This window comes from Gopherus flavomarginatus, chromosome 2 (assembly GCF_025201925.1).
Source record: "Gopherus flavomarginatus isolate rGopFla2 chromosome 2, rGopFla2.mat.asm, whole genome shotgun sequence".
Lineage (NCBI taxonomy): Eukaryota > Metazoa > Chordata > Testudines > Testudinidae > Gopherus > Gopherus flavomarginatus.
Genome location: NC_066618.1, coordinates 19,328,449 through 19,351,822, shown reverse-complemented (window position 1 = coordinate 19,351,822; position 23,374 = coordinate 19,328,449). Strand labels below are relative to the sequence as shown.

General features: G+C 46.3%; 1 protein-coding gene across 1 annotated transcript in view; it reads left to right on the top strand.

Moving 5' to 3' along the window:
• PAXIP1 (PAX interacting protein 1) overlaps positions 1-23,374 on the top strand; it is a 96,797-nt gene that overhangs the window by 38,216 nt on the left and 35,207 nt on the right. Inside the window, exons 9-13 of the mRNA XM_050940405.1 lie at positions 7,055-7,150; positions 14,600-14,737; positions 22,210-22,331; positions 22,938-23,122; positions 23,277-23,320. Of these exons, the coding sequence (XP_050796362.1) occupies positions 7,055-7,150; positions 14,600-14,737; positions 22,210-22,331; positions 22,938-23,122; positions 23,277-23,320 (585 nt within the window). The remainder of the gene's footprint in view (positions 1-7,054; positions 7,151-14,599; positions 14,738-22,209; positions 22,332-22,937; positions 23,123-23,276; positions 23,321-23,374) is intronic.

The window sequence follows — 23,374 nt, the reverse complement described above, 5'->3', positions numbered from 1 at the left end:
AGTGGTGCAGATATGCTGCGATATAAGGGATGGCACCGGCTCCCCTCACCCTCAGTTCCTTCTTGCCACCAGTGACAGTTCTGTAACATCTGCTGCTTCAGCTAGCTTTTTTCACTTTGTTCAGTGTTTCAAACTTTTCTTGTAAAATAGTTGTACATAGTTCAGTTTCCCTTACTGTGTTAGTGTTAGAGTGATTTACTTGGTTGGTCCCAAATGGGACTTAGTCTAGGTTCGGTCCCCAGGCTTTAAGCCCTGTGTTTGCTGCAAGAAATGGATGCCCATCAGCGATCCACATAATAGTTGTTTAAGGTGTCTCAGCGAGTTGCATATCAGTGACAGGAGCAGTATCTGCAAGTCCTTCAAACCCTGGACTAAGAAGGAGAGAGACATCCATCTCAAAGCGCTCCTAATGGAATCAGCTCTAATTCCGGCACTGGAGCAGTCGAGGTCCGACTCTGCCCCGAGCACCACAGCATCGGTGTGGAGAGCCCCACTGGCACCGCTGATGGACCAGTGCCGATCCCCCTCCCCAGAACCTGCCAAAAGGCAAAAGAAGACCGGGAGAGGAAGATCCCCTACATCTTGCAAGGGGAACGAGAGGGTAGGAGAGGAGCCAAGGCCCGAGGAGGACAGCTCAATACCTCCTACCAGGAGTCAAGCCCCAGCTCAGGTCGTGCAGTCCAGCTCATCCAACCCAGGCCTGCCACGCTGGACAGTGATGAGGGCCTTCGTCAGTTAGAGGTCCTGTCGATGCCCAAGGCCGTGCAGGCAGCGCAGGATATCCTAGTGCTGCTGGTGCTGTCCACACCGGCTGCAGCAATACCCCGATCTGAGAGTAAATCCACCTTGGGTCCTTCCTACAAGTCACTGTCTCAGCGGCACTGCTCCCCATTGTGGGGGATGTCTCACCAGCGCTTGCCCACACGGAGCCACCAGGCATTGAAGGCAGAGAGGCAGGCTGGGTGAAGCGCACACCAGTGTCCAGACTCAGCACCACCTGCAGGACTCGAGGCGCACCTTGCCGGTGACCTGGCACAGGCCTGTAGAAGTCAGCCCTTCCCAGCATCAACAAGACGAAGACCCAGCCCATTGCTTCACCCATGGCTTGTCAACAGTCGCGGGGCCAAGACAGTTGGTCTCAGGAGCAGAGTCACCAGTTGTTGGCTCACCGGTATGTGTCATTGCAACACAGATCCCCTAGGTTGGGAGGAAGGTGTTCCCAGAGACTGACCCACTGCAGCTCCCATTCCCACTCCAGATCCTGGTACTAGTTGAGCAGCATGAGATGTAGATCGCTGGAATGCCATCGCTGATCCGCCAAACACTGTCGGTCTCCAAGGACCTGCGGAAGAGACTCATTCTGAGTGGAGAGTTCCCCTTCCAAGCACAGTGATTGGCACTTTAGCGACCAGGATCACCAATCTACTTGCTCATAGTAACCTGAGAGCAACCACTTTGCCTGTAGCTCTGGCACTGGACAGGAGTTGTTGCTAGTGTGCCAAAACCTGGCACTGGTGGTCTCCTCAATGTTGGCGGTACTGCCAACTGCCCCAGGGCCAGTGGCCAGCTGCCTGGTACCCATGTAACCCACGGGGCTTTACCCAGACTTCACAAGGGCTCAGGGCAGTGGCAGGGGCCTTGGACAAACCATTGGCCCTCGGTATCCCACCCTCCCCCAGAGCCAGCCGTTCGTGAAACGGGAACCCCTCAGGCTCACTTGGATCCCGGGGATCAGCCAGCTGGACCACCAATGGATGTATCAGACCCCATGGCACCAGCTTCCTTCTCATCTTCGCCTGATGAGATGATTGTGAGGGCCCCTCACCCAGTTCCTCAGGATGATGTTAAGGCTCATCAGGAACTGTTGAAAAGAGTTGCCTCTAACTTAGGGCTCCAGCAGAGGAGCTGGAGGAACCATTGGACTCTCTATTCAGTGTCCTCTGATCAACAACACTGGCCACGCTCTGCCCTACCATGAAGAGTTGTCTAAGATCACAAACGCCCTGTGGCAGATGTCCTCATTTCTGCCCCCCATCTCCAAGAGGGCAGAAAGAAAGTACTTTGTGCTAGCTAAGGGTCATAAGTCCTTATATACCCACCCAGCCTCAAGCTCCCTAGTAGTAGTGACCATTAATGAGCAGAAGAGACAAGGCCAAAGAGGCTGGATTTGTTCGGACACAAAGTTTATTCATCCTCCAGTTGAGGGTGGCCAACCACCAAGCCCTCCTTGGCTGCTATGGTTTCAATATGTGGCAAGCCATGGCCAAGTTTGAGGATTCTCTTCCTGACGACACCAGGAAGGAGTTCTGGGTGATCCTCGATGAGGGCAAGGCTGCAGCCAAAGCAGCCCTGCAAGCAGCCTCAGACACGGCAGACTCTGCGGCATGCACCATGGCCTCAGCCATCTCCTTGCAGAGGGTGTCCTGGCTCCTTCTCTCGGGCTTGTCGACAGAGGCCCAGCCATCAATACAGGACTTTCTCTTTGATGGCCAAGTGCTGTTTGATGAGCAAACAGACAATAAATTAAACAGGTTGATGGCCTCCTGTACTACATTGAAAACCCTAGAGCTCTACATCCCTGGTCTGGCCCGTAGGCGGTTCAAGCTGTAATAGCCCCAGAGTCAAGGGAGCCAACCCAAGCAGGAGATGAGCAAAAGCTACAAATGTCGCCAGAGCCACCAACCTCCGCCCTCTACCCAATCGGGCACCTCCTGCAACAGGCAGGGTGGCTAGCGGGCGTTTTGAGGGTGCACCTGAGAGCAACCAACCAGACTGTACCCCGGCTCCATCCTCCATATGGTTCTCCAACTGCCTTTCTTTTTTCCTCTCTGCATGGACAGCAATAACTTCGGAGTGCTGGATCCGCAACTCAGTGGCCCAGGGCTATACCCTCCAGTTCTTCTACCTCCCCTCCGACTCCCCTTCCCTGTTCCTCTTCAGGGACCCTTCTCATGAAAGTCTCCTCACACAGGAGGTGAAAGTAGCAGTGGAAGAAGTTTCTTGTGAGTACAGGAACAAGGGGTTCTATTCCCGGTACTTTCTAATCCCAAAGGCGGTCTAAAACCCATCCTGGACCTGTGAGACCTCAACGAATACCTAAAGAAGTTGAAGTGCCGCTTGGTCTCCCTGGCCTCCATCATCCCCTCCCTGGATCCAGGAGACTGGTATGCTGCCCTCAACTTGGATGCGTGCTTTCATATAGCGATCCAAGAGTTAGAAACGTCCTGTACTTCACAGTGGGATCAGACCACTACCTGTTTGCGGTTCTCCCTTTTGGCCCAGCGACAGCACCAAGAGTGTTTACAGAGTGCATGTCAGTGGTAGCGGTTCACCTCAGGCGTCGAGGTATTCAAATATACTCCAGGTCTCAAGTCCAAAGGGAAATCGCGGTGCTACAGGTCATATGCTGGTCCCTGGGCCTGTTGGTGAATGACAAGAAGTCAACATTAGTTCCGATGCAAAGGATAGAGTTCATCGGAGTAGGGCTCGACTCCACCTGCACCAGAGCTTTCCTGTTACAGGAGGGGTTCCAGACAATGGTGGACCTCATTGAGGGCGTCTCTGCATTCCCTCTAACCACATCCTGGGTATGTCTGCATCTGCTGGGCCACAAGGCAGCACGTATGTATGTCATCCGCCATGTAAGGCTCAAAATGTGACCCTGGCAGCAGTGGCTGGCAACTGTGTATCCAGCCCCAAAGATCACCTGTGCATGGTCATTACAGACCGGTGATGCTTACCTCCCTGCAATGGTGGACCAATCCCAAGGCTGTCCTGGAAGGAATTCTGTTCGACAGCCCACGCCACTCAGTTGAACTGATATCAGACACTTCAGACATCAGCTGGGGAGCTCATCTAGGCGAGCTACAGACCCAAGGGACATGGTCTCTGGAGGAGATGACATTGCACATAAACATCATGGAGCTCAGATTGGTACATTTGGCCTGTGGGGACTTCCTACCACATCTGTCAGGAAAGGTGGTGAGAGTAGTGTCGCACAGTACAGCCTCGATGTTTTACATCAACAGACAAGGGGAAGCACTCTCGTCAGCTCTCTGTCAAGAGGCTTCTCCAGTTGTGGGATTTCTGCATCAAGTACGTGATGCACCTGGAGACCTGTCACCTCCCCGGCATGACCAGATTGCCTCAGCAGGTCTTTTTTCTCTCACCTCAAATAGTCGCTGCATCTGGAGGTAGCCCAAATGCTCTTCCAGAGGTGGGGAATTTCCCAAGTGAACTGTTCACCACAAGACAGAACAGAAAATGTTATCAATTCTATTCCCTCCAGGGTCTGGGCAAGGACTCTCTCTCCGACACCTTCCTCCTGTCATGGTCAGGGGGTCTGATATACACATTCCCAATGATCACACTCATCAGCAGAGGCCTGTCAAAGATCAAGAGAGACAAGGCCCAAATCCTCGTGATCACCCCGTGTGGCCGTGCCAACATTGGTTCAGCACGCTGATAAACCCAGCGGCGACCACTCCCTGGATCCTTCCTGAATGACTGGATCTGATTTAGCAAGATCACAGGCACCTCCTCCACCCCAATCTCGCCTCCCTCCACCTCACGGCATGGGTGCTGCATGGTTGAACCCAGAGGAGCGGGTCTGCTCTGATGAGGTCCAGCAAGTCCTCCTGGAAAGCAGGAAGCCTTCCACCAGAGCATTGTACCTGGCCAAGTGGACGAGGTTCTCCCATTGGGCATCTGAGCAAAACATCTCTTTGTCGTGATCCTCCTTACAATCTATCTTAGATTACCTGCTTCATTTTAAGAACCAGGTACTGGCCCTCTCTTCCATCACGGTGCACCTTGTGGCTATCTCTGCTTTCCATCCACCGATCCAAGGTCAGATGGTGTTCTTGCATGACATGTCGATCATATTCCTGAGAGGCTTTGAGAGGCTCTTCCTGCCGATCTCGCTCCTGTGCCACAGTGGGACTTTAACTTGGTTCTTTCTAGGCTCACAAGTCTGCTCTTTGAGCCTATGGGCTCCTGCTCCCTTTCCCACATTTCATGGAAGGTCGCTTTCCTTGTGATAACATCAGTAAGACAAGTGTCGGAGATTAAAGCCCTGACATTGGAGCCTCCATATATGGTGTTCTACAAGGACAAAGTTCAACTGTGACCCCATTTGGCCTTTCTGCCAAAAGTGGGGTCTTCCTTCCACGTCAACCAGGAGATCTTCCTCCCGGTGTTTTGTCCCAAGCCACGCAACAGTAGTGTGGAAAGGAGGCTGCATGCCCTGGACGTCAGATGTGCCTTGGTGTTGTGCCTGGAGCGTACCAAGCCCTTCCGCAGGTTGACCCAGCTCTTCATTGCAACAGCAGACAGGATGAAGGTGCTTTCGGTGTCCTCGCGGAGGATTTCCAACTGGATCATCTCCTGCATCCGGACCTGTTATGACAGTGGTGGGCAACCTGTGGCCTGTCATGGTAATCCACTGGCGGGCTGTGAGACAGTTTATTTACATTGATCGTCCACAGGCACGGCTACCTGCAGCTCCCAGTGGCTGCGGTTCGCTGTTCCTGGCCAATGGGAGCTGCAGGAAGTGACGGTCAGCCTGCGCCTCTTCCCGCAGCTCCCATTGGCCAGGAATGGTGTGGCCCGTGGGTTGCCAGTAGCCCACCACTGTGTTACGAGCTGGCACAGGTCCCACCACCACCGATCTTGAGGGCCCATTTGTCCAGAGACCAGGCATCCTTTGCTGGCCTTTCTGGCGCACATTCCCATCCAGGACATTTGCAGAGACACAACGTGGTCTTCGGTTCACACATTCACGGTGCATTGTGCCATCACTCAGCAGGCCAGAGATGACTCTGGGTTCGGCAAAGCTGTGCTGCAATCTACACGTCCATGAACGCCTGTCACGTAGTGTGGGGAAGTGTGGGGGCTCTGCACCCCCAGCTTCCTGCGATTCACCATGACTTTTAGCCAGCCAGTAAAACAGAAGGTTTATTTAGACAACAGGAACACAGTCCAAAACAGGTCTTGCCGATACAGACAACAGGACCTTCTTTAGTTAGGTCCCTCTGGCATCCCTGGGGAGGCCACAGCCCTGTTGGTCTGGGTGCTCCCCCTTTATCTCCCAGCCAGCTCCAAAACTGAAACTTCCTTTAGCCATCTCCTTTCTGGCCTTTTCCCGGTTCCATCCCCAGCCTTTGTGTCCTTTGTCCAGTTTCCCAGGCAGAGGTGTTACCTGGCCTCCAATCCCTCTCCTGGGTTCTTATGTTACATGCTTAGGTATGCTCCCTTCCCCAATGCAGGCAGTCCCAGAAAAACTCCCCTGCAACCTTCCCAGGTTAATACTCCCCGCTCAGCATTCAAATAACACATCAAGAACACTCCCACTTCGTCACAACGCCTACCTGCCTCTCTTTGGTACTGCCTTGGAGTCACCTAATATGGAACGGACATGAGCAAGCACTCAAAAAAGAAAAGACAGTTACCTGTTCTGTAATCGATGTTCTTTGAGATGTGTTGTTCGTATCCATTCCATGACCCACCCTCCTTCCCCACTGTTGGAGTTTCCGGCAAGAAGGAATTGAGGGTGGGGGGAGCTGGCACGGCATGTGCGCGCCACTTCTGAGGGTTCCAGGGCCAGTCCCATATGGATACCACTGAGGGAAAAACTTCCAGCACCAGTGCATGTGGCACGCACACACACATAATATGGAATGGACATGAGCAACACATCTTGAAGAACAGCAGTTACGGAACAGGTAACACTGCCTTTTTTTAAAGTCATACAAAGAGAAGCTGTTCCCAAGTAATGCGTTTTTAAATCATTATGAATGAATGCATTTTTAAAGATGAATAAGCAAGAGAACACTTGTCATATTGATATATGAAAGAACTTGGCTTTGTTTACAGAACTTATTTGCTTCTTGCAAGTATGCCATTGTTTTGGGGTTTTTTTACTGAGGCCAGCACTTAAGATGTAAAAACACTCCACTGACATTAAGTCTATTAAGCAGAAGACTCCATTTGGAACTGTGGACTGGTTAGGTTAACAAACATTTTAATTAAAAATTTGGTTTTAATGGTTTACCAGATCATTCAAGCACATGGCGGCACCGTGGACCCCACGCTTACAAGCAGATGTACGCATCTTCTCTGTGAAAGCCAAGTCAGTAATATGTATGCTCAGGTAAGCAAAATAATAACATAAGTTGGCACATGCTCATGTACTGAAGTATCACTGAAGTATGTCAGTGTTTGCAGGTTTTATTATAAAGAATGAATAACACACTATAGGTCAAGTTCTTCAGTTTTCACTAACATAAAACTTCCATTGCTATTTATGGGAATTTTATCTTAGTAAAGACTGCAAGATTTGTCACTATATTAATAACTTCATAGCTCCAATGGGGAAAGAAGTTGACAGCATATGTGAAACTGTCACAGTTATTAGATTCACAGTGTGGCGTAGAAATACAAAGAATTGGAAAAATTATTAGACCCTGCAATTTAAGACTAGAAAGTTGATTTTTAGAGTAGTTTTACATTAAATATTGACGTTATTTCATTATTTCTTTTTTAACCTGATGTGTGCTTGTCTTTCTGACAACTTGTGATCTGATCCCATTAATTCACCATTTTCTTTAAGTGGAAGTTGTTTTTATAAGTAAGATTACAATGTTCAATATTTCAGCAGATACATGATTTGTACATACAACTGAAAATAAGTGATAAAGTGGAACCATACTGTATAAAACTTATATTCATTTCTGGAACTCCATTACTGTAAAAAAAAACAAAAAAAACCCTACCAGCTAGACTGTATTTGTACATAAAATCCAGACCAATTTATCCTGAAATATACATACATGTTTAAATTATATAAATTGCAACTAATTTTATACCAGTAAAACCTTTGTAGGCTTCATTGGGTATTTGCCAGGAGACATGGGCTGCACCTAACTAGCATTGAAACACGTACGTTTTACATTCTATTTTTAATAAAAAAATGCACACAATCCTAATACTTGCTTCAGGGGCTACAAGAGAAAATCAAACTGTAGACTGGCACTGTTTCTCTCAATCCAGTTTTTAATAGAAATTATAAGAAATGGTCCTACTATTATTTTATTAATTAATGTGGTGGTGGGGGGAATCAAAATTCATAAATAATTTTTAAACAGCTAGTTCTGGCACCCTGAGTGGAAGAAAAGCATGAATAATGTGTAACATGCCTTTAAAATTAGTTTAATCTAAGACTGCAAACAGTAAAATGATTACATATGGTTATTGTGTGGTGCCCATACAGGAGATGGTTGAGCACTTCAGTTATGCATTTCTTAACTTAAAATGTTTTTGATTTCCTTTAAGTGTAACCTCCACTCTGAATTTCCTGGGTTTATAATTTTCAGTTTTGGGATAATTATAACTTGTAATATTTGTTATCCTTAGATTACTCTCAGCCGTAACTGCGTCTTACCATAGTTTTTTGTCTAGGAACAGAATCCATGAATAAGATTTCAATTAATTTTTCTTGTGTGGAAAGTTTGAAGAGTCTGTGTTCTGTTATTAAAATCACATGGGACAAGGAAAAGACTGATACAAATGGTAAATTTTCAGGGGACCTGGTTTTTAATTAATATTTTAACTCATAAGCTACTAATAGATTTATCTGTACTGTCTCAGAAAATTCATTCTCTACTCAAATAGTAAGTGCTGTAAGTTTGGCGAGGATATGCTCTGTTTTTCATAGATTGTCTCTTTAAGTGAAGAATGGAACACATACCTTAACTACAGAGTTCTTCGAGTAGATGCAGCCACATATTCCATTTAGGTGTGCATGCAGCCAGCTCACCGCAGCCGGAAAACTTTGCTTAGCAGTACCCAAAGAGGGGTGGCACTGACCTCTCAGTTCATCACCTGGGGGTTGTGTTGGTTTCACATCACAATCCCCTCAGCTACTGAGAGCTTTCTCTGTATATGATTGTAAAGTTAGTACCCTACTTATTGTTAGTAAGTTACTGTAGTTAGTTGCTTTGGATGATGCCCTCACCACGGTTCAGACACTGCTCATTGTTTTGGGGGAGGGGTAATCCCCATCAGTGATCCCCACACACAGTGCTTTTTCTGTTTGGGTGAGAGTCATGCCAAGGAGCGGTGTTCAGTTTGTAAATTGTTCACTGAAAGGACTCAGGTGGCTAGAGACCTTCCCCTTTAAACATCACCTCCTCGAGCAGGCCTTGAGGCCTGTTTCAGCACTGAAGGCCATGTGGGATCAGCGGTCACCCTTTGGCTTGGCGAGTAATGCCGCTCCCTGCTTTAGGGCTGGCATCTCTCCCAAGAGATGAAGAAGCCGTCTGCTCTGCTCAAGTTCGCTAAGGAAAAGGTCTCATAAGACCAGTCGGGACTGCTCCAAATTTAGAGATTCTTCCTCTTTGTCTAAGAAGAGTATGGACTGGCACTGTGCCACTTCCGGCATATGAGATGAAGTAGTTCCTTCAAACTGCTCACTAGTTCTGTGTAGAGACTTGCAAGAGTTGCCTCTGGTTCTGGCCTGGGGTGTCCGTTGAGTTCAATATCAATGACATCAGTGCCGGCACCAGCTGTTTCCACACCGATGGCATAGTGGGCAGCATCCCATCGGTTTCAGACTCCCCACTCTATCAGTTCTGGACTCTCTGTTTGTTCAGGACTTTACTGGGGTTACAGCATCTGTGGCCTCACTGGCACTGTTTGGGTGTGTTGCAGAATCTCAGGGTCCATCAGCAGTGCAGCGTGGTCCCCCCCTGCCACAGACTCAGATTTGAGGCCATTGCCAGGCCCAGCACTGAGGACCTCCTTGGCACCTGCGTACTCCTCAGCACTGCCATTCTCTTGGCAGCAGATCCTGTCTTCCACCTTGTCACAGCTCCTGGCACCACATGCAACTGTGATGCATTTGGCATTGGCTGTGCCAGTTCCATTGTTGGCAACAGAACCTCTTTCCTACGGGGTAGCAAATGAGTCAGACTGGCTCCTTGCACCATTGAGACTAGCTCCACCACTGTCCTTAGAGACCCAGGTCTCCTTGGGATCCAGATTGGAGTTCTGCTCTCCATCACTTGATCTGCGCCATAGACAGTTTTCAGTGCAGCATCATACTGAGACAGGCCCTGGCCCAGAGCCTACTGGCCATCATTTCCCTAAATGTATCCCCAGTGACCTCCGTGGAATCCATGGGACGCTCCTTGGTCTCAGAGGTTGCACTCCTCATCCCATTCCAGAGCAAGATCACCAGGCATGTCGGTTCTACCACAGGTTCTGTTGTCAGTTGAGCTGTCCTTCTTGGGGCCTCCAGAGTTGTCTGACAGTTTGGGGATGGGACTCATCCCTAGTGCAGCTGACCGTTTCATCGTCATCCCCTGACAATTAAGCATTACCAGGCTCCTCTTCTCCCTCCTTCAAGGCCTACCAGAACCTTTTGCATCATGTGACTGCGACCGTGGGCATCCAGGCGGAGAATAGTCACAAACTGCTGGATATTCTGCAGCCATCTGCCCTGTGGAGGGTAGCCCTCCCTATTAACAATGCAGTCCTGGAGCATTCAAAGGTTCTTTGGAGTACTCTGCTTCACTGCCACCTGCAGTGAAGTGTTCAGAGAAGTGTTATTTGTACCTATGCAGGGTTTTGAGGGCTTCCGTTCCTGTCCGGTCCCTAATTCCCTGGTTGTGACTGAAGCGAATGATAGGACCCAGCAGCGCAGATGATAAAACTGTTCCCAAGGACAAGGAGTCCAAGAGAGTGGACTTAATGGATAGAAAAATCTATACCTCTTCTTCCCTGCAAATGTGTATTGTGAACCAGTAAGCATTGCTGTCCAAGTGTGATTTTATTAATTAGACTGCTATGTCTAAATTTGTAGACCAGGAAGCCTCCAGGGAGGATTTTCGAGCATTGATAGCTGAGGGCTCTTTGGTGGCCAAGACATCCTTGCAGGTGGCTTTGGACGTGGCAGAGAGATCAGTCAGAGTTATGGCCTCAGCGGTAACCATGAGAAGGGCATCTTGGCTGCAAAATTTGGGCATTGCTATTGATGTGCAGCAGACTACTGAGGACCTGTGTTTCATGGTCGAGTGCTTTTTTTCGGATAAGACTGATGAAACCTTGCACTCGTTTAAAGACTCCAGGGCTACCCTATGCGCTCTGGGGATCTGTACTCCAGCAGTTCAGTGATGCCATTTTTACAGTCAGCAGCAGCATCAACAGTGTTGTTTGTGGTGCTCCTTAGGGCTGTCTTTCCCTCCCCTGGGGAAAATAGTCATAGATACCAGAGGCAGAGGTCTTCTGATACTGGTTTCAATCAGTTGACTTGTCCTACCTCGGTGTCTACCAAGCATGTGTTTTGACTTGCTTGTCCAGGGTAGCAGTCCACTTGTGACCTTTATTTCCCCGTCTCCCCAATTTGGAGACAAATTGACTCCTTTTGTTTGTTTGGGGCTTGATTACCACCGACATCTGGTTCCTCAGCACCATCAAATCAGGTTACGCCATCCAGTCCTTTTCCATCCCTTCTCTCTGCCCTTCTATCCCATCCCTCTTCAGGGACCTCTCTCGTGAGACACTGCTCCTCGAGAAGATTCACTCTTTGGTCGCAGTGGGAGTTGTAGAGGCAGTCCCTCTGCAGCACCAGGGCCAAGGGTTTTATTCCCAGAACATTCTGGTTCCCACATTCAAAGGAGGGGTGAGACTGATTCTCAGTCTCTGCAACCTCAACAGATATATCAGATATGTGGGATTTCGGATGGTCACTCTATCAGCTATTCTCCTGTGTTTAAATCAGAATGACTGGTTTGCTGCTTTGGATAGGGTGACCATATTTCCCTATGTTGAATACGGAATACCTGGTAAAATTACTTGTATTCAAGCGAGTTCAATGGCAATCAGAACGATGCAGTACAAACATTCAGATTAACATCAGGTTGACCGAGCCCCTATTAAAAGGAAATACTGCGTAGCTGGATTCTTTTTATTTGTCTTCTTTTCTTTTAGGCTTTAGGGTTCACACAGGGAGGGGTTACACATACACGCGCACACACACCCCTACCCCACCCCACACACACAGGGAGGGGGTGACATATACACACACTTCTGTTCACCTCTCTCACACGGGGGTAATGACTGACCAGCCTGACCCTCCCTACCCAGCGCTCTCCACCCTCCATGCTTGGCTAGGCTCCCGGGATGGGCCCGCCTCTCCTGGAATCTGGCTCTGCGTCTTCCAGAGGCAAAACGCAGGGTTGCATTGCTGGTCAGAATAGTTAGGTTAGGTTTTCTGTCAACATTCTGGAGTTTTGGGTTATTTACAATGCATGCCATGTCTTTCGAGATCATATCAGGAGCTCAGTGGTTCACATTGTTACAAACAACACCACCGCAATGTATTATGTGAACAGACGAGGAGCTTGCTTGACAGTGCTGTGTCAGAAAGCAATCAGGCTGGTGGTTTGCATCAGAGAGAACATTACTCTGGTGGTCGATTGATTACCTGAGTCCCAGATTCACCTCAGCAGGAGTTTCTCCCTGAGCATGAGTGGTTTCTGAAGCCCAGAGTCCTGTGTTCTATCTTTGCATTTTGGGATATCTCTATGATCGATCTGTTCACTATGAGAGACAACTAGAAATACTGTCTGTTCTCCAGGGGGCCTCAGTCCTGGCTTGCTGACCAGTGCCTTTCACCTGGGGTGAGATTAGGAATTCCTGTATGCTTTCCCTCTGATACTATTCATTCTGTAGGTAATCCTCAAACTCAAGTTGGACCATGCCAAGATCGCCCTCGCAGCTCTAGCATGGCTGAGGCAATGTATGTTCTCTAACCTTCTGGTGTTATCAGTTTGGCCTCCCATATCTCTCCCTCTTCATTCTGACCCAGCATCAAGGTCAGACCTTGTGTCCCATGCTCAGCTCTCTACTCCTCACTGCGTAGCTGATCAATAGTTAGATGACGAGGAGGAAGAGAAGGAACATATTTTGGAGGCTGTTCGACAGATCTAACTTAATAGCAGGAAACCCTCCATCAGATTGGCCTATTTGACCAAATGAGAACTTTTTTGGTGTGGTCATTGGCTCTCCAGTTTCAGCTGATGTTGAGTGGGATTCAGGATGCCTTGGAGTACTTGTTGCATCTTCAGCTCTTGCACTCAGTTTGTTGAAGGTGATTTCAGCATTTCATCTGCCAATCCGGGGAGGTTGGTGTTTTTGAATGCCATGGTTCTTGAAAGGAGTCCTTCATCTCCATTTGCCAGTGAGAGAACCAGTTTCTTTATGGAACCAGAATATGGTCTTAGCAGCTCTGATGGGACCTTCATTTGAGCCTTTGGCATCTTCTTTTCCTCTTCGTGTCAAAAGACTGCATTCCTGGTGGCTATAACATCCACAAGGAGAGTGTGAGAGTTGCAAGCTTTGATGGCAGAGCTTCTTTACATGCAGTTCTTTAAAGACAAAGTGACCTTGTGCCCCCACTAAAAGTGATGTCTCAGTTTCACTTGAACCAGTGTATCTACATGTCTTCTGTCCCAAGCTGCATTCAGTCTTGGAGGACCAGCCTCTTCATTTGATGGATGTTAGGTACTGTCTCTCCTTTTACCTGGAGAGGACTAAACCCTTTCATACTTCACCTCTTCAGTTCATGTCATATGCAGACTGGATGAAGGGACAAGCAGTCTCTTCGCAGGCAATGGCCAGGTGGATAACTTCCTGCATGAAGACTGCATATGAAATAGCACGAGCTATGCCCTCTCAAAGGGTGCAAGCTCACTCTACAAGGGCACAGGCTATGTCAGTGGTGTTTTTAAGTGACGTTTCAATATTGGATGTTTGCAGGTTTGCCACTTGATCTTCTGTGCATACATTTACCAACCATTATGCCATTACTGCAGCATCCAGAGCAAATGCAAACTTTGTTAGAGCAGTCTTTCAGTCCTTGTTTAAGTAGCCACCAGGCTGCACCTACTGCAGGTACTACTTGTGAGTCACCAAAGTGGAATACATGTTTGAATCTACTCAAAGAAGAAACAGTTACTTATCGTAACTGTGGTTCTTCGAGATGTGATGCAGATACGTATTTCACAACACACCCTCCATCCCCTCTGCATCGGAGTCTATACTCATGATTTTTGGTGCGAAGGAATTGAGGAGTGTCGCAGAGGTGCTGCCTAGTGGAGCCAGGTGAGGGATTACACCCATGAGGTGCAAGCGCTGCCCCCTCCAATTAGTACTGCTAGGCAAAAGTGTCTGGCTGTGGTGCTCTGGGCGTGTACACATCTAAATAGATTACACATCTGCATCACATCTCAAAGAGCTGTTTTTACAATAAGTAACAGTTTCCTTTGACCAGCTCCTCCATAATAATACATGTTTAATATTAAAAGAGAAATAAAATGTATCTTCCGGAACACCCAGGTCTAGTGTTCATAGTATGTCTGAAGGAGATGTAGTGTGAAAGGGGCACCTAAAGGGCTGGGGGAAAGAATTATATATTGTGAGAGTTCAGAAGAGCAAAATGTCTTTTTAATGGGTTAAGTGTAGGTGTCCTAGCATGCTGTTTTTAATATAAGTTAAAGCTAGAGTAACAACTTCTGACTATAGATACATGTGTTGGTAGGCTGTGAGAGAAAGGAAGAGGTGCATCACAGCACACTGGCTGAACTCCATCTTGAAGAAGAAGAAAATGATACCACCACATCGAGCCCTTCATTTTCCAGTGGCATTCCCACCAGGAGGAAAACCATGCTCTCAGCATGTAAGCAAACCCAACGTTAAAACAACTAGCATTTTCTTTAAAAGCTTAATTGCACCGAGTATTGAATATTTGTTGTATTGAGACTGCATGTCAGTATCCAGTGCATATCCAGAAAATACCTAACTGACTTTTCCCAAATACATGGCTTCAAATACATGTAAATAAAGGATTTTCTCTTGTTCTTACAAGTGGTAGTTAGAACTTTCCACTTGTATGGTGTGTACCATCCATTGATCTCAGTGTTTTATACATTAATGAGTTTTAAACCTTACAATACCCTTTAATAGTTCTTCCTCTTACACATGAAGAAATTAAGGCACGAAGATTAAGCAATTGTCCAAGATTGGACAGCAAGAATCAAGATTAGAATCGAGGTCCCCTGTAGACTGTGATCATTTTTCTCTAATTTCATAGATGCTGATGTTCTTGCAACTGTGGCAGTTTGTATGTTTTGGTTTTTAATGCTCAGTATTGAGAAATCCCAATTTGCAGGACCAAAAAAAATAATGAAACCTGTTCCTAGACTGGTAACTAACCATTCACAAACTCAAGAGATTGAATTTTGATACTTCAGGTTGAGAAATCATATTTTTTCTGAGTGCAGTGGATGGCATCTTAGTTGCACCACTTTCATTAACACTAGTGGCAAAACCCGCTACGAAATATTGAACTTTCCCCATACAGGGCCTGATCCTGCAAACATTTATGTATGAAGTCAGTGAGTAATGTTTACATGATTGGGGCCAAACCAGTAGTTTCAGTTCCTGTAACTTTTATGAGAAGATTTTGAATTCAAATAAGGAGGGACATATAGAATAGGAGATAGCATCATCCTATATACCTTTCTCCTAACTGGACAATGAAAGCTGGAAATTTTTTCAATGAACAGAATTTAATGTTTGCATTGATGCCTAAAGTAGGCTTTGTAAAGGCAAAAAGCAAGCTTTTAATTTGGAAGTTAAAATATAACTTTAATCTTGAGTGCCTTCTCAATGAAGAAAACTTCATGAGGACTTCTTAGAGGTCAGACAGCAATACATCAAGCAGTCAGTCAGCACTGTGCAGTTCATTGCAATATAGAAACTGATCTCATTGGTTCCAGGTCTCAGTTACTGTGGTCGTGCACTTGAGCCAGGAGTATACTGGGGAGCAAAATTAGCTTGAAGTTACCTTTTGTGATCTCCATATTCTGATGCAGCTAGAGTCCTGCTGTGCTCCTGGTGTAAATTAGTCTAGCTTCAGGGCTCTAGGAAGGAGAGAACAGTTTAGTGCCACAGCCTCGGCATGTGGGGGTGGGAGAAATGCTGATGTAGAGCACCTGCTGAAGAAGTGCTCTATGCATGGGCATTCTCAGGAGTCTGTTTCCAGTCCTGTGAGACTCCTTTTTAATGCTAGAGCTGCAGAAAAGGGCTGTAGGTATCTGAGAATTGGGCCCATGTATTATAATATGCATAAATAGCAATTTTAATAATTATACAGGTACAGAAATTCAGGTTTGCTGTAGCCCAAACAAACACCGCAGTTGAAATGAGGTATGTTTCCTAGGAATCCTGGCAATCCTTTCTTAGTTCAGCAGTCGCATTCTTTGGTAGTCTTGGATAGCTGTCATTTCTCACTATTGGTATGTTGGCACTGCATTTTAAAACCTATGGCAGAAAGTCTCAGAGCTCAGGTTGACGGAGTTGGTCTTGTGCTACATGACTAAATACAGCTGTGTAGATGTTCGGGCCCAGGGTGGGCTTCATAGCCTGAGCTGCAATGTCTACATTGCTGTTTTTAGCATCATAGCAGAAGCCCAAGTCTGTAGACGTGGGCTCTGCGACTCGGTACCAGGGGTTTTAAAAGACAATGTAGACATAACCTTAGACTGCTTAGTTGCCAGCTCTCAGAATTAATGGCCTGATTTCAAGAGGCCTGATAGTTTCCTCATTTTGTAACTTGGATCTTCCACACACTCAAACTGTACACATGTTGAGTTGAGGGTGGTTAGAGAGGTTTTATTTCTTTGCTTTATGGTTTCTTAATTTCTGCTTGACATTAACTAATTTACATTCTCAATCTTTAATTCTTTTTTGTGCTTGTAAATTTGATATGTTTTGTGGATTCTTAAAATTACCCCTGTCCCGTCCCCTTATCAGATGTTTGCCAGGCAGCTAATAAAGACATGGACATGGACCTTGCTCCAAATTCAGACATGATGCAACATATGAGGCTCATAGATAGACAAATGAGGACTTGGGAGAGAAATACCAAGGATTGCAATAAGACACAGTTACAAAACAAGGCTTGCACACATCTTGGCAATTTACTGTTCCAGGGCTTCATTATGACAATTATGACCATGTGGCTTTCTTTCAAAAGCGACCAAAACAAAATCTATTTCCCAGAAAAATATATAATTCCAAAGAAGGAACTGAATTGGTAGTTCAGTAGACTTAGCACAAAAGTGAGATAGGAATCCCATTGTTATAGTACTAACTCTGACACTGAGTCCTCCTGTGGCCTTTGGCAAGTCATTCTACTGCTTGGCCATAGTTTTCCCCACCTATAAAGTGGAACTAATTTGTATATTCTTATTCCAGTGCTGGTCCGTGGGTGTATTCCACGTGTGGGTATGCATGCGCACCATGCTCCTGAGTCCAAAGATTTTAACAAGGAGTGTCCATCCACCCGCACATATGCAGTAGGTCTCCTTGTGCTCCTGAGCAAGCGTGTAACAGGAAGTGGAGATTGATGCCTTCTCAGTTCTTTCTTACTGCCAACATGGCCTCACTCAGAATCTAGTGTTCTCTTTTTCTTCAGTTTTTAGGAGAACCTGTAAATAAAATTGTAAATAATTATTCTTCTTAGATTTAGTATTGTCATAGTTTTAGTGTAGTAAGTGTAGTTTCTTCCCTGGAGAAAGCCAAGCCTGAACAGGTGATTTACCCATATAGACACAACCTCCCCAGGGACCAATGGTACTCCATCCCCTGGGGTTCCCCACAAATGGCTCCTCCTTCTGGCACTATTGGGGACTGTGGGATCCCTATAACAGATGCCCAGGACCCACCCCGGAGTTTTTCCACTCTTCTCTTTCTTGCCAACATCTGGATCCCTCAGTGTACGAGGATATTGAACCAGAACCACAGGTACCGACAGTTCTGACAGGAATCTCCTCGTCTTCCCGAGGTGAGGCAGTCTCTCCTTTTTCTCCAACTCCACTGAACAACCATAGGGAATACTAGGAATTGTTGCGAAGAGTGGCTAGCAATCCCCAGATACCTCTAGAGGAAGTTCAAGACCCACACCCCCAACGGCGGCTGAACATTCTGCAGCCTCAGGGCTAACCCTCCTGGTTAACAAGGCCATATTGGAACAGCGAGGTTGGTGTGGCATACCCCAGTATCCTGCGCCCCCACACCTAACAGGGCCAAGACGGGCTATTTTGTCCAGGCAAAGGGAGCCAAATTTATGTTCTCCCACCCTGCCCTCAATTTCCTGGTTCTATAGGCTGCTACAGAAAGGGCTAGGTCACAATACTTTTGGACCACCCGATCAGAGAAGGAATCCAAAAGACTACCTTTTGGGAAATAAGTACCTTCTCTTCTGTGGCTTGCAATTTTGTATTGTCAGTTCCCACCCCTGCTAGCTAAGTACAACTTGAGCAACTATTCTAAACTGGTAGCCTCTCAGGACAAACTTTCACCTGAAGACAGACCCCAATTCCTCTCCCTTCTAAAGCAGGCAAGTTAGTGACTAAAACAGCCCTTCAGGCTGTAGTTGATGTAGTGGATACAGCATCAAGAAATTTAGCCACTGGTATTGTTATGAGAATGGATTCTTGGTTCAATCCTTGGACTTTCCCAAGGAAGTGCAGAATAGTATCCAGGACCTTCCCTTTGATGAGTCGAACCGCTTTAATGAGAAAACTGATGACTCTCTTCATTTGTTAAAGAACCCTCCACTTCCTGGGGATCTATATACCAGCTCCAAGGAGGAGGCATCAGAGTCACACCAATAAACCAAGACCAACTCCTCCTTCTCATGCTTTCTATTACCAGTGTCCTGCCAAGTCTCCATGCAAACAGAAGACTCAGAGGCTCTGCTTTTCAGCCCTCTCTGCCACCATGATTGTGACCGATTCTCAGCCCCCTCCCTGGATCCACGCTTACCATCACTTGTGCCACATACCCCTTCTCCTGCCACTTCTACAGGCCATCTTACTCTTTTTTTGCCCATAGTTGAGAGCTAATCATGACAGGCCATTGGGTCTTGAAGGTCATCCTTCAGGCATACCCTATAAAGTTCTTCTCTTTCCCTCTTTACAAACCCTCTTCCTGGTCCCCCTTCAAGAAACCCTCTCATGAGGTGATTCTTCAACAGGGAGTGGAATCCCTGCTACACCAAAGGGCAATAGAACAGGTCCCACCTCAGAATCAAGGAAGAGGGTTCTAGTCTCTGTATTTCCTAGTTCCCAAAAAAGACAGAGGTTAGAGACCCAGTCTGTATCTTTGGCAACTCAACATCTTCATTCAGAAGTTGAGATTCAGGATTATTACATTGGCAGCAAGAATTCCCTATCTTCAGGAGGAGATGTGGTTCGCAGCTGTCGACATGAAGAAGGTATATTTTCATATAGACATTCATCCCTCCCACAGGAGGTTCCTACGGTTTATGGTGAGTCAAGAGTACTTCCAATTCCAAGTCCTCCCTTTCGGACTAGTGACAGCCTCCAAAGTGTTTACTAAAGTTTTTCTTTGTGGTGATGGCCCAGGTGAGACCTCAGGGCCATACAGTTTTTCCATATCTGGACGACTGGCTCCTGGTAAGATGCTGTCGATGGGAGGTCAGATCAGCTACACAATTCCTCATTCAGCTTCTCGCATCTCTGGGGATCTGTCTAAACAGAGAAAAGTCCATTTTATCCCTCACAAGGATGCTATATTTTATTGGGCAACATTGGATTCTGTTTCTACAAGTGCCTTCCTTCCTCCCTGCAGAAAGATTCCAAATGATATGCAGCCTGATTTCTTTGATATCCTGCAGACCAAGAACTACAGTGAGAATGTGCCTATCCCGGTGAGGCCATTCATGTGACACCCTTTGTCAGGCTTCATCTATGATGCTTATAAGCCTGGCTCAATTCAGTCTACTTGCCCAACAAGGACCACATCAACACCAACGTGACCATTTCTTCCAAGATCATCGCTTCCTTCATATGGCGGTTGAACCTAGAAAAGGTGAGAATGGGAGCCTCCTTCTCCACTCCCACTCCAGTTGATACTATTGTAACAGATGCTTTCCTTCTGGGGTAGGACACCCTCCTGAACAATCACACCAACAGAACACGTGGACCCCACAGGAGGCCAGACTACACATCAACATAACTGCAACTGTGGGCAGTCCGCCTCGTATGCAAGGCCTTCCTCCCACTCATATGTGCCTTCCATATCCAAGTGATGTCAGACAATATCATTGCCATCATCTACATAAACAAACGGAGAAGCAAGATCTCTCCCACTGTGTCTGAAAGCAGTGAGGTTTGGAACTGGTTCATCAGGCACAATATTCCTATCCAGGCAGCATAACTCCCAGATATTTGCAGCTCCTTAGCAGACAACCTCAGGAGGCACTTCTAGGCAGACTGCAAGTGGGAAATCCACAGCCTGTTCTGACAGTGGGACACATCTCCTGGGACCTCTTTGCATCCCAGACAGACAAAGACCCCCTTCCCCTGTATTGCTTCAGGGGAGCCATAGGCTGTGACTTACAAGGTTTCAGTATGCCTTTCCTCCCATTCCCCTGCTTCCACAGGTCCTGAGAAAGATATGTGCCACAAGGCCAGCATCATTCTCCTAGCACCCTGCTGGCACAGACAGTTTTGGTCCCCAGAGCTGTCAATGTCAGCCCACCCTCCAGTCAAGATCCACCTCTTCCCAGAACTCCTGACGCAGGACAGGGGCAGAATCAAAGACCCCAGCCTGATCTCGCTCCAAGGCCTTGTGTTTAGATGTATGTTGGAAGTAGAACACTCTTGTTATTCCCCTGGTGCAAGCTATGCTTACACAGAGTAGAAAAGATTTGACTAGGACTTGCTCTTTAGCTGAATGGAAGCATTTCTCCATCTTTGCACAGCACAATCAGTCTTACCCAGTCACTTCAAGCATCCTGATTGTTTTAGATTACCTCCTTTGTTCTTTTGATTGGCTTGTTATAAGCCCACCTTGCAGCCATTAGTGCCTTCTTCCCTCCAGTAGATGGGCACTCTGTTTTTACCTCCCCAACTATGACACAATTCATGAAGGGTCTCATTGAGGCTTTCCTACCAGTTACTAAACCTATATTGCTATGGGATCTTAACCTTGTGCTGTCAAAATTCACCAGACCACTGTTTGAACTCTTAGCGACATGCTTCATGTCCCACCTGTTCATCAAAGTAGTGTTTCTAGTGGCCCTTACTCTGGCCAGAAGGGTAAGCAAACTGGGAACCATCATGGCAGATCCTCCCTAGAGGTCTTTCAGAAGGAAAAGGTATTGCTTCGCCTCCACCCTAAATTTCTCCCCATCGTCATCTCTCAATTTCACATCCACCAGTGTATTCACTTATCTGTTCTTTTTTCTAAAAACCCCATGCTTCTCCTGAAGAGAAGAGACTTCACTCCCTTGGCGTCCCACATGCTCCGGCTTTTTACCTGCAAAGACTCAAACCTATCAGAAAGTCACCAAAACACTCTATTGCAATTCCAGAGAGATACCGAGGTCAGGCCATATCCTCTCAAAGAATTTCCAAGTGGGTCATCTGTGCAGGAATTCCCATTGCAGGACACAGGTACAGCAGCTGCCTTGAGCTCCATACACATGTTTCCTAGACACTATGCACAAGTCCAGGCCTCTGTTGCAGATGTAGCAGTGGGATCTGCCATATTAAAAGCATCTTTGTTTCTGGCTTCCTCACACCCCCTTCCAGCCTGAGCACTGCTTGCCACTCACTTATGTGTGGAATATACATAGGGACCAGCACTCAAAGAAATGGAAGTTACTTACTGTACCTGAAGTTCTTTGAGATGTGTGGTCCCTATCTGTATTCCACTACCCATCCTCCATCCCCTGTGATTTACGGTAAGAGGAGGAACCGGGTGGGTGGCATCCGCCCTCACTGCCTCTTATACCCTCACTCAGGAGCACAAGGAGACCTACTCTACTGGTGCAGTCCAACGGATACGGCTTGTTAAAATCTCAGGACTCCAGTGCATAGTGTGCATGTGTACCCATGTGTGGAATACAGATAGGGACCATGCATCTCTCAAAGAACTTCCAGTTACAATAAGTAACCTCCATTTCATTGAGACACATTGACAAGTTCACCAGGCTAGAGAAGAATAATCCCTTATTTATTTACAACCTGAGTGTAAATACTGCCTAGTTCTTTTTATTATTATTATTATTATTTATTTATTATTAATTGTAGCTCTTGTTCTTTTCTATGCTAGATTATCTCAGTGACAGGATTTGTTGATAGTGACAGAGATGATCTCAAACTAATGGCTTACCTAGCAGGGGCCAAATACACCGGCTATCTGTGTCGCAGCAACACAGTTCTCATCTGTAAAGAGTAAGTGGTTTATCTCAACAGCATTCACATCTTCAATAACCTATTTCCAGTCTAGATACAAAATGATTCTTGATTATGTTAGTGACTTTCTTGCTATATGTTATTCATTTATAGGTATTTCATGATAAAGGCACTTATGTTTTAATTTATTATTTTCCTGGAGTGATCTAGACAACTGCAGTATGGATGCCCAGTTTTATTAATTATATTACTAAGTCCTGTTATATTCCAATAATTTACAATTTTTTACTTCTGAGTTTAGAAAGCTAACTTTGGAGCCATTAAGTGTAAAGTTATTTCTCTTTAAGAGAGGATGCAGTTATTAGGCCATTTATAAGTAAATGATTAATACTAATTGGTTAAAAGGTCTTCAAATAGTGCCATTTTAGATCTTCTGTTCTGGGCAGATATTCTAGCTCACCAACCATTCACGTCTATAGCAAAAATATCTCTTAGGAAAAGCACTTATTTGGCTGCAACTACCAATAAAAAAAAATCCATAGGGTAGGCTGAGAAGAGAATGTTGGTATTCTAGAACTTACTGAAGGAAGTGCCTTTTTAGTAATGTGTATATTTTCTCCCCCCCCCCCCCCCCGGCACAATAAGGCCTACTGGGTTAAAGTATGAGAAAGCCAAAGAATGGAGGATACCATGTGTAAATGCACAGTGGATTTGCGATATATTGCTTGGAAATTTTGAAGCATTACGGCAGATTCAGCATAGCCGATATACAGTGTTCAATCTTCAGGACCCGCTTTCTCCTACTCAGCATCTAGTTCTAAACCTCCTGGGTAAGTGGGAATTTCCATTCAGATATCCTGTATACCACAGAGATTAGCCTGCTGGATAACATAATTATACTCAGTCATGTTGGACTGTGTCATATCTTTTTTTTGTAACAAATTACTCACACGGTCCTTTATGTTTTTTCTTCACCTCTTGTAGATGCTTGGAGAGTGCCATTAAAGGTATCATCAGAGCTTCTGATGGTATGTTGATTTATTCTTCCAGTTGTGTTTTCAAATAGTTACTGCTAGGGCTTT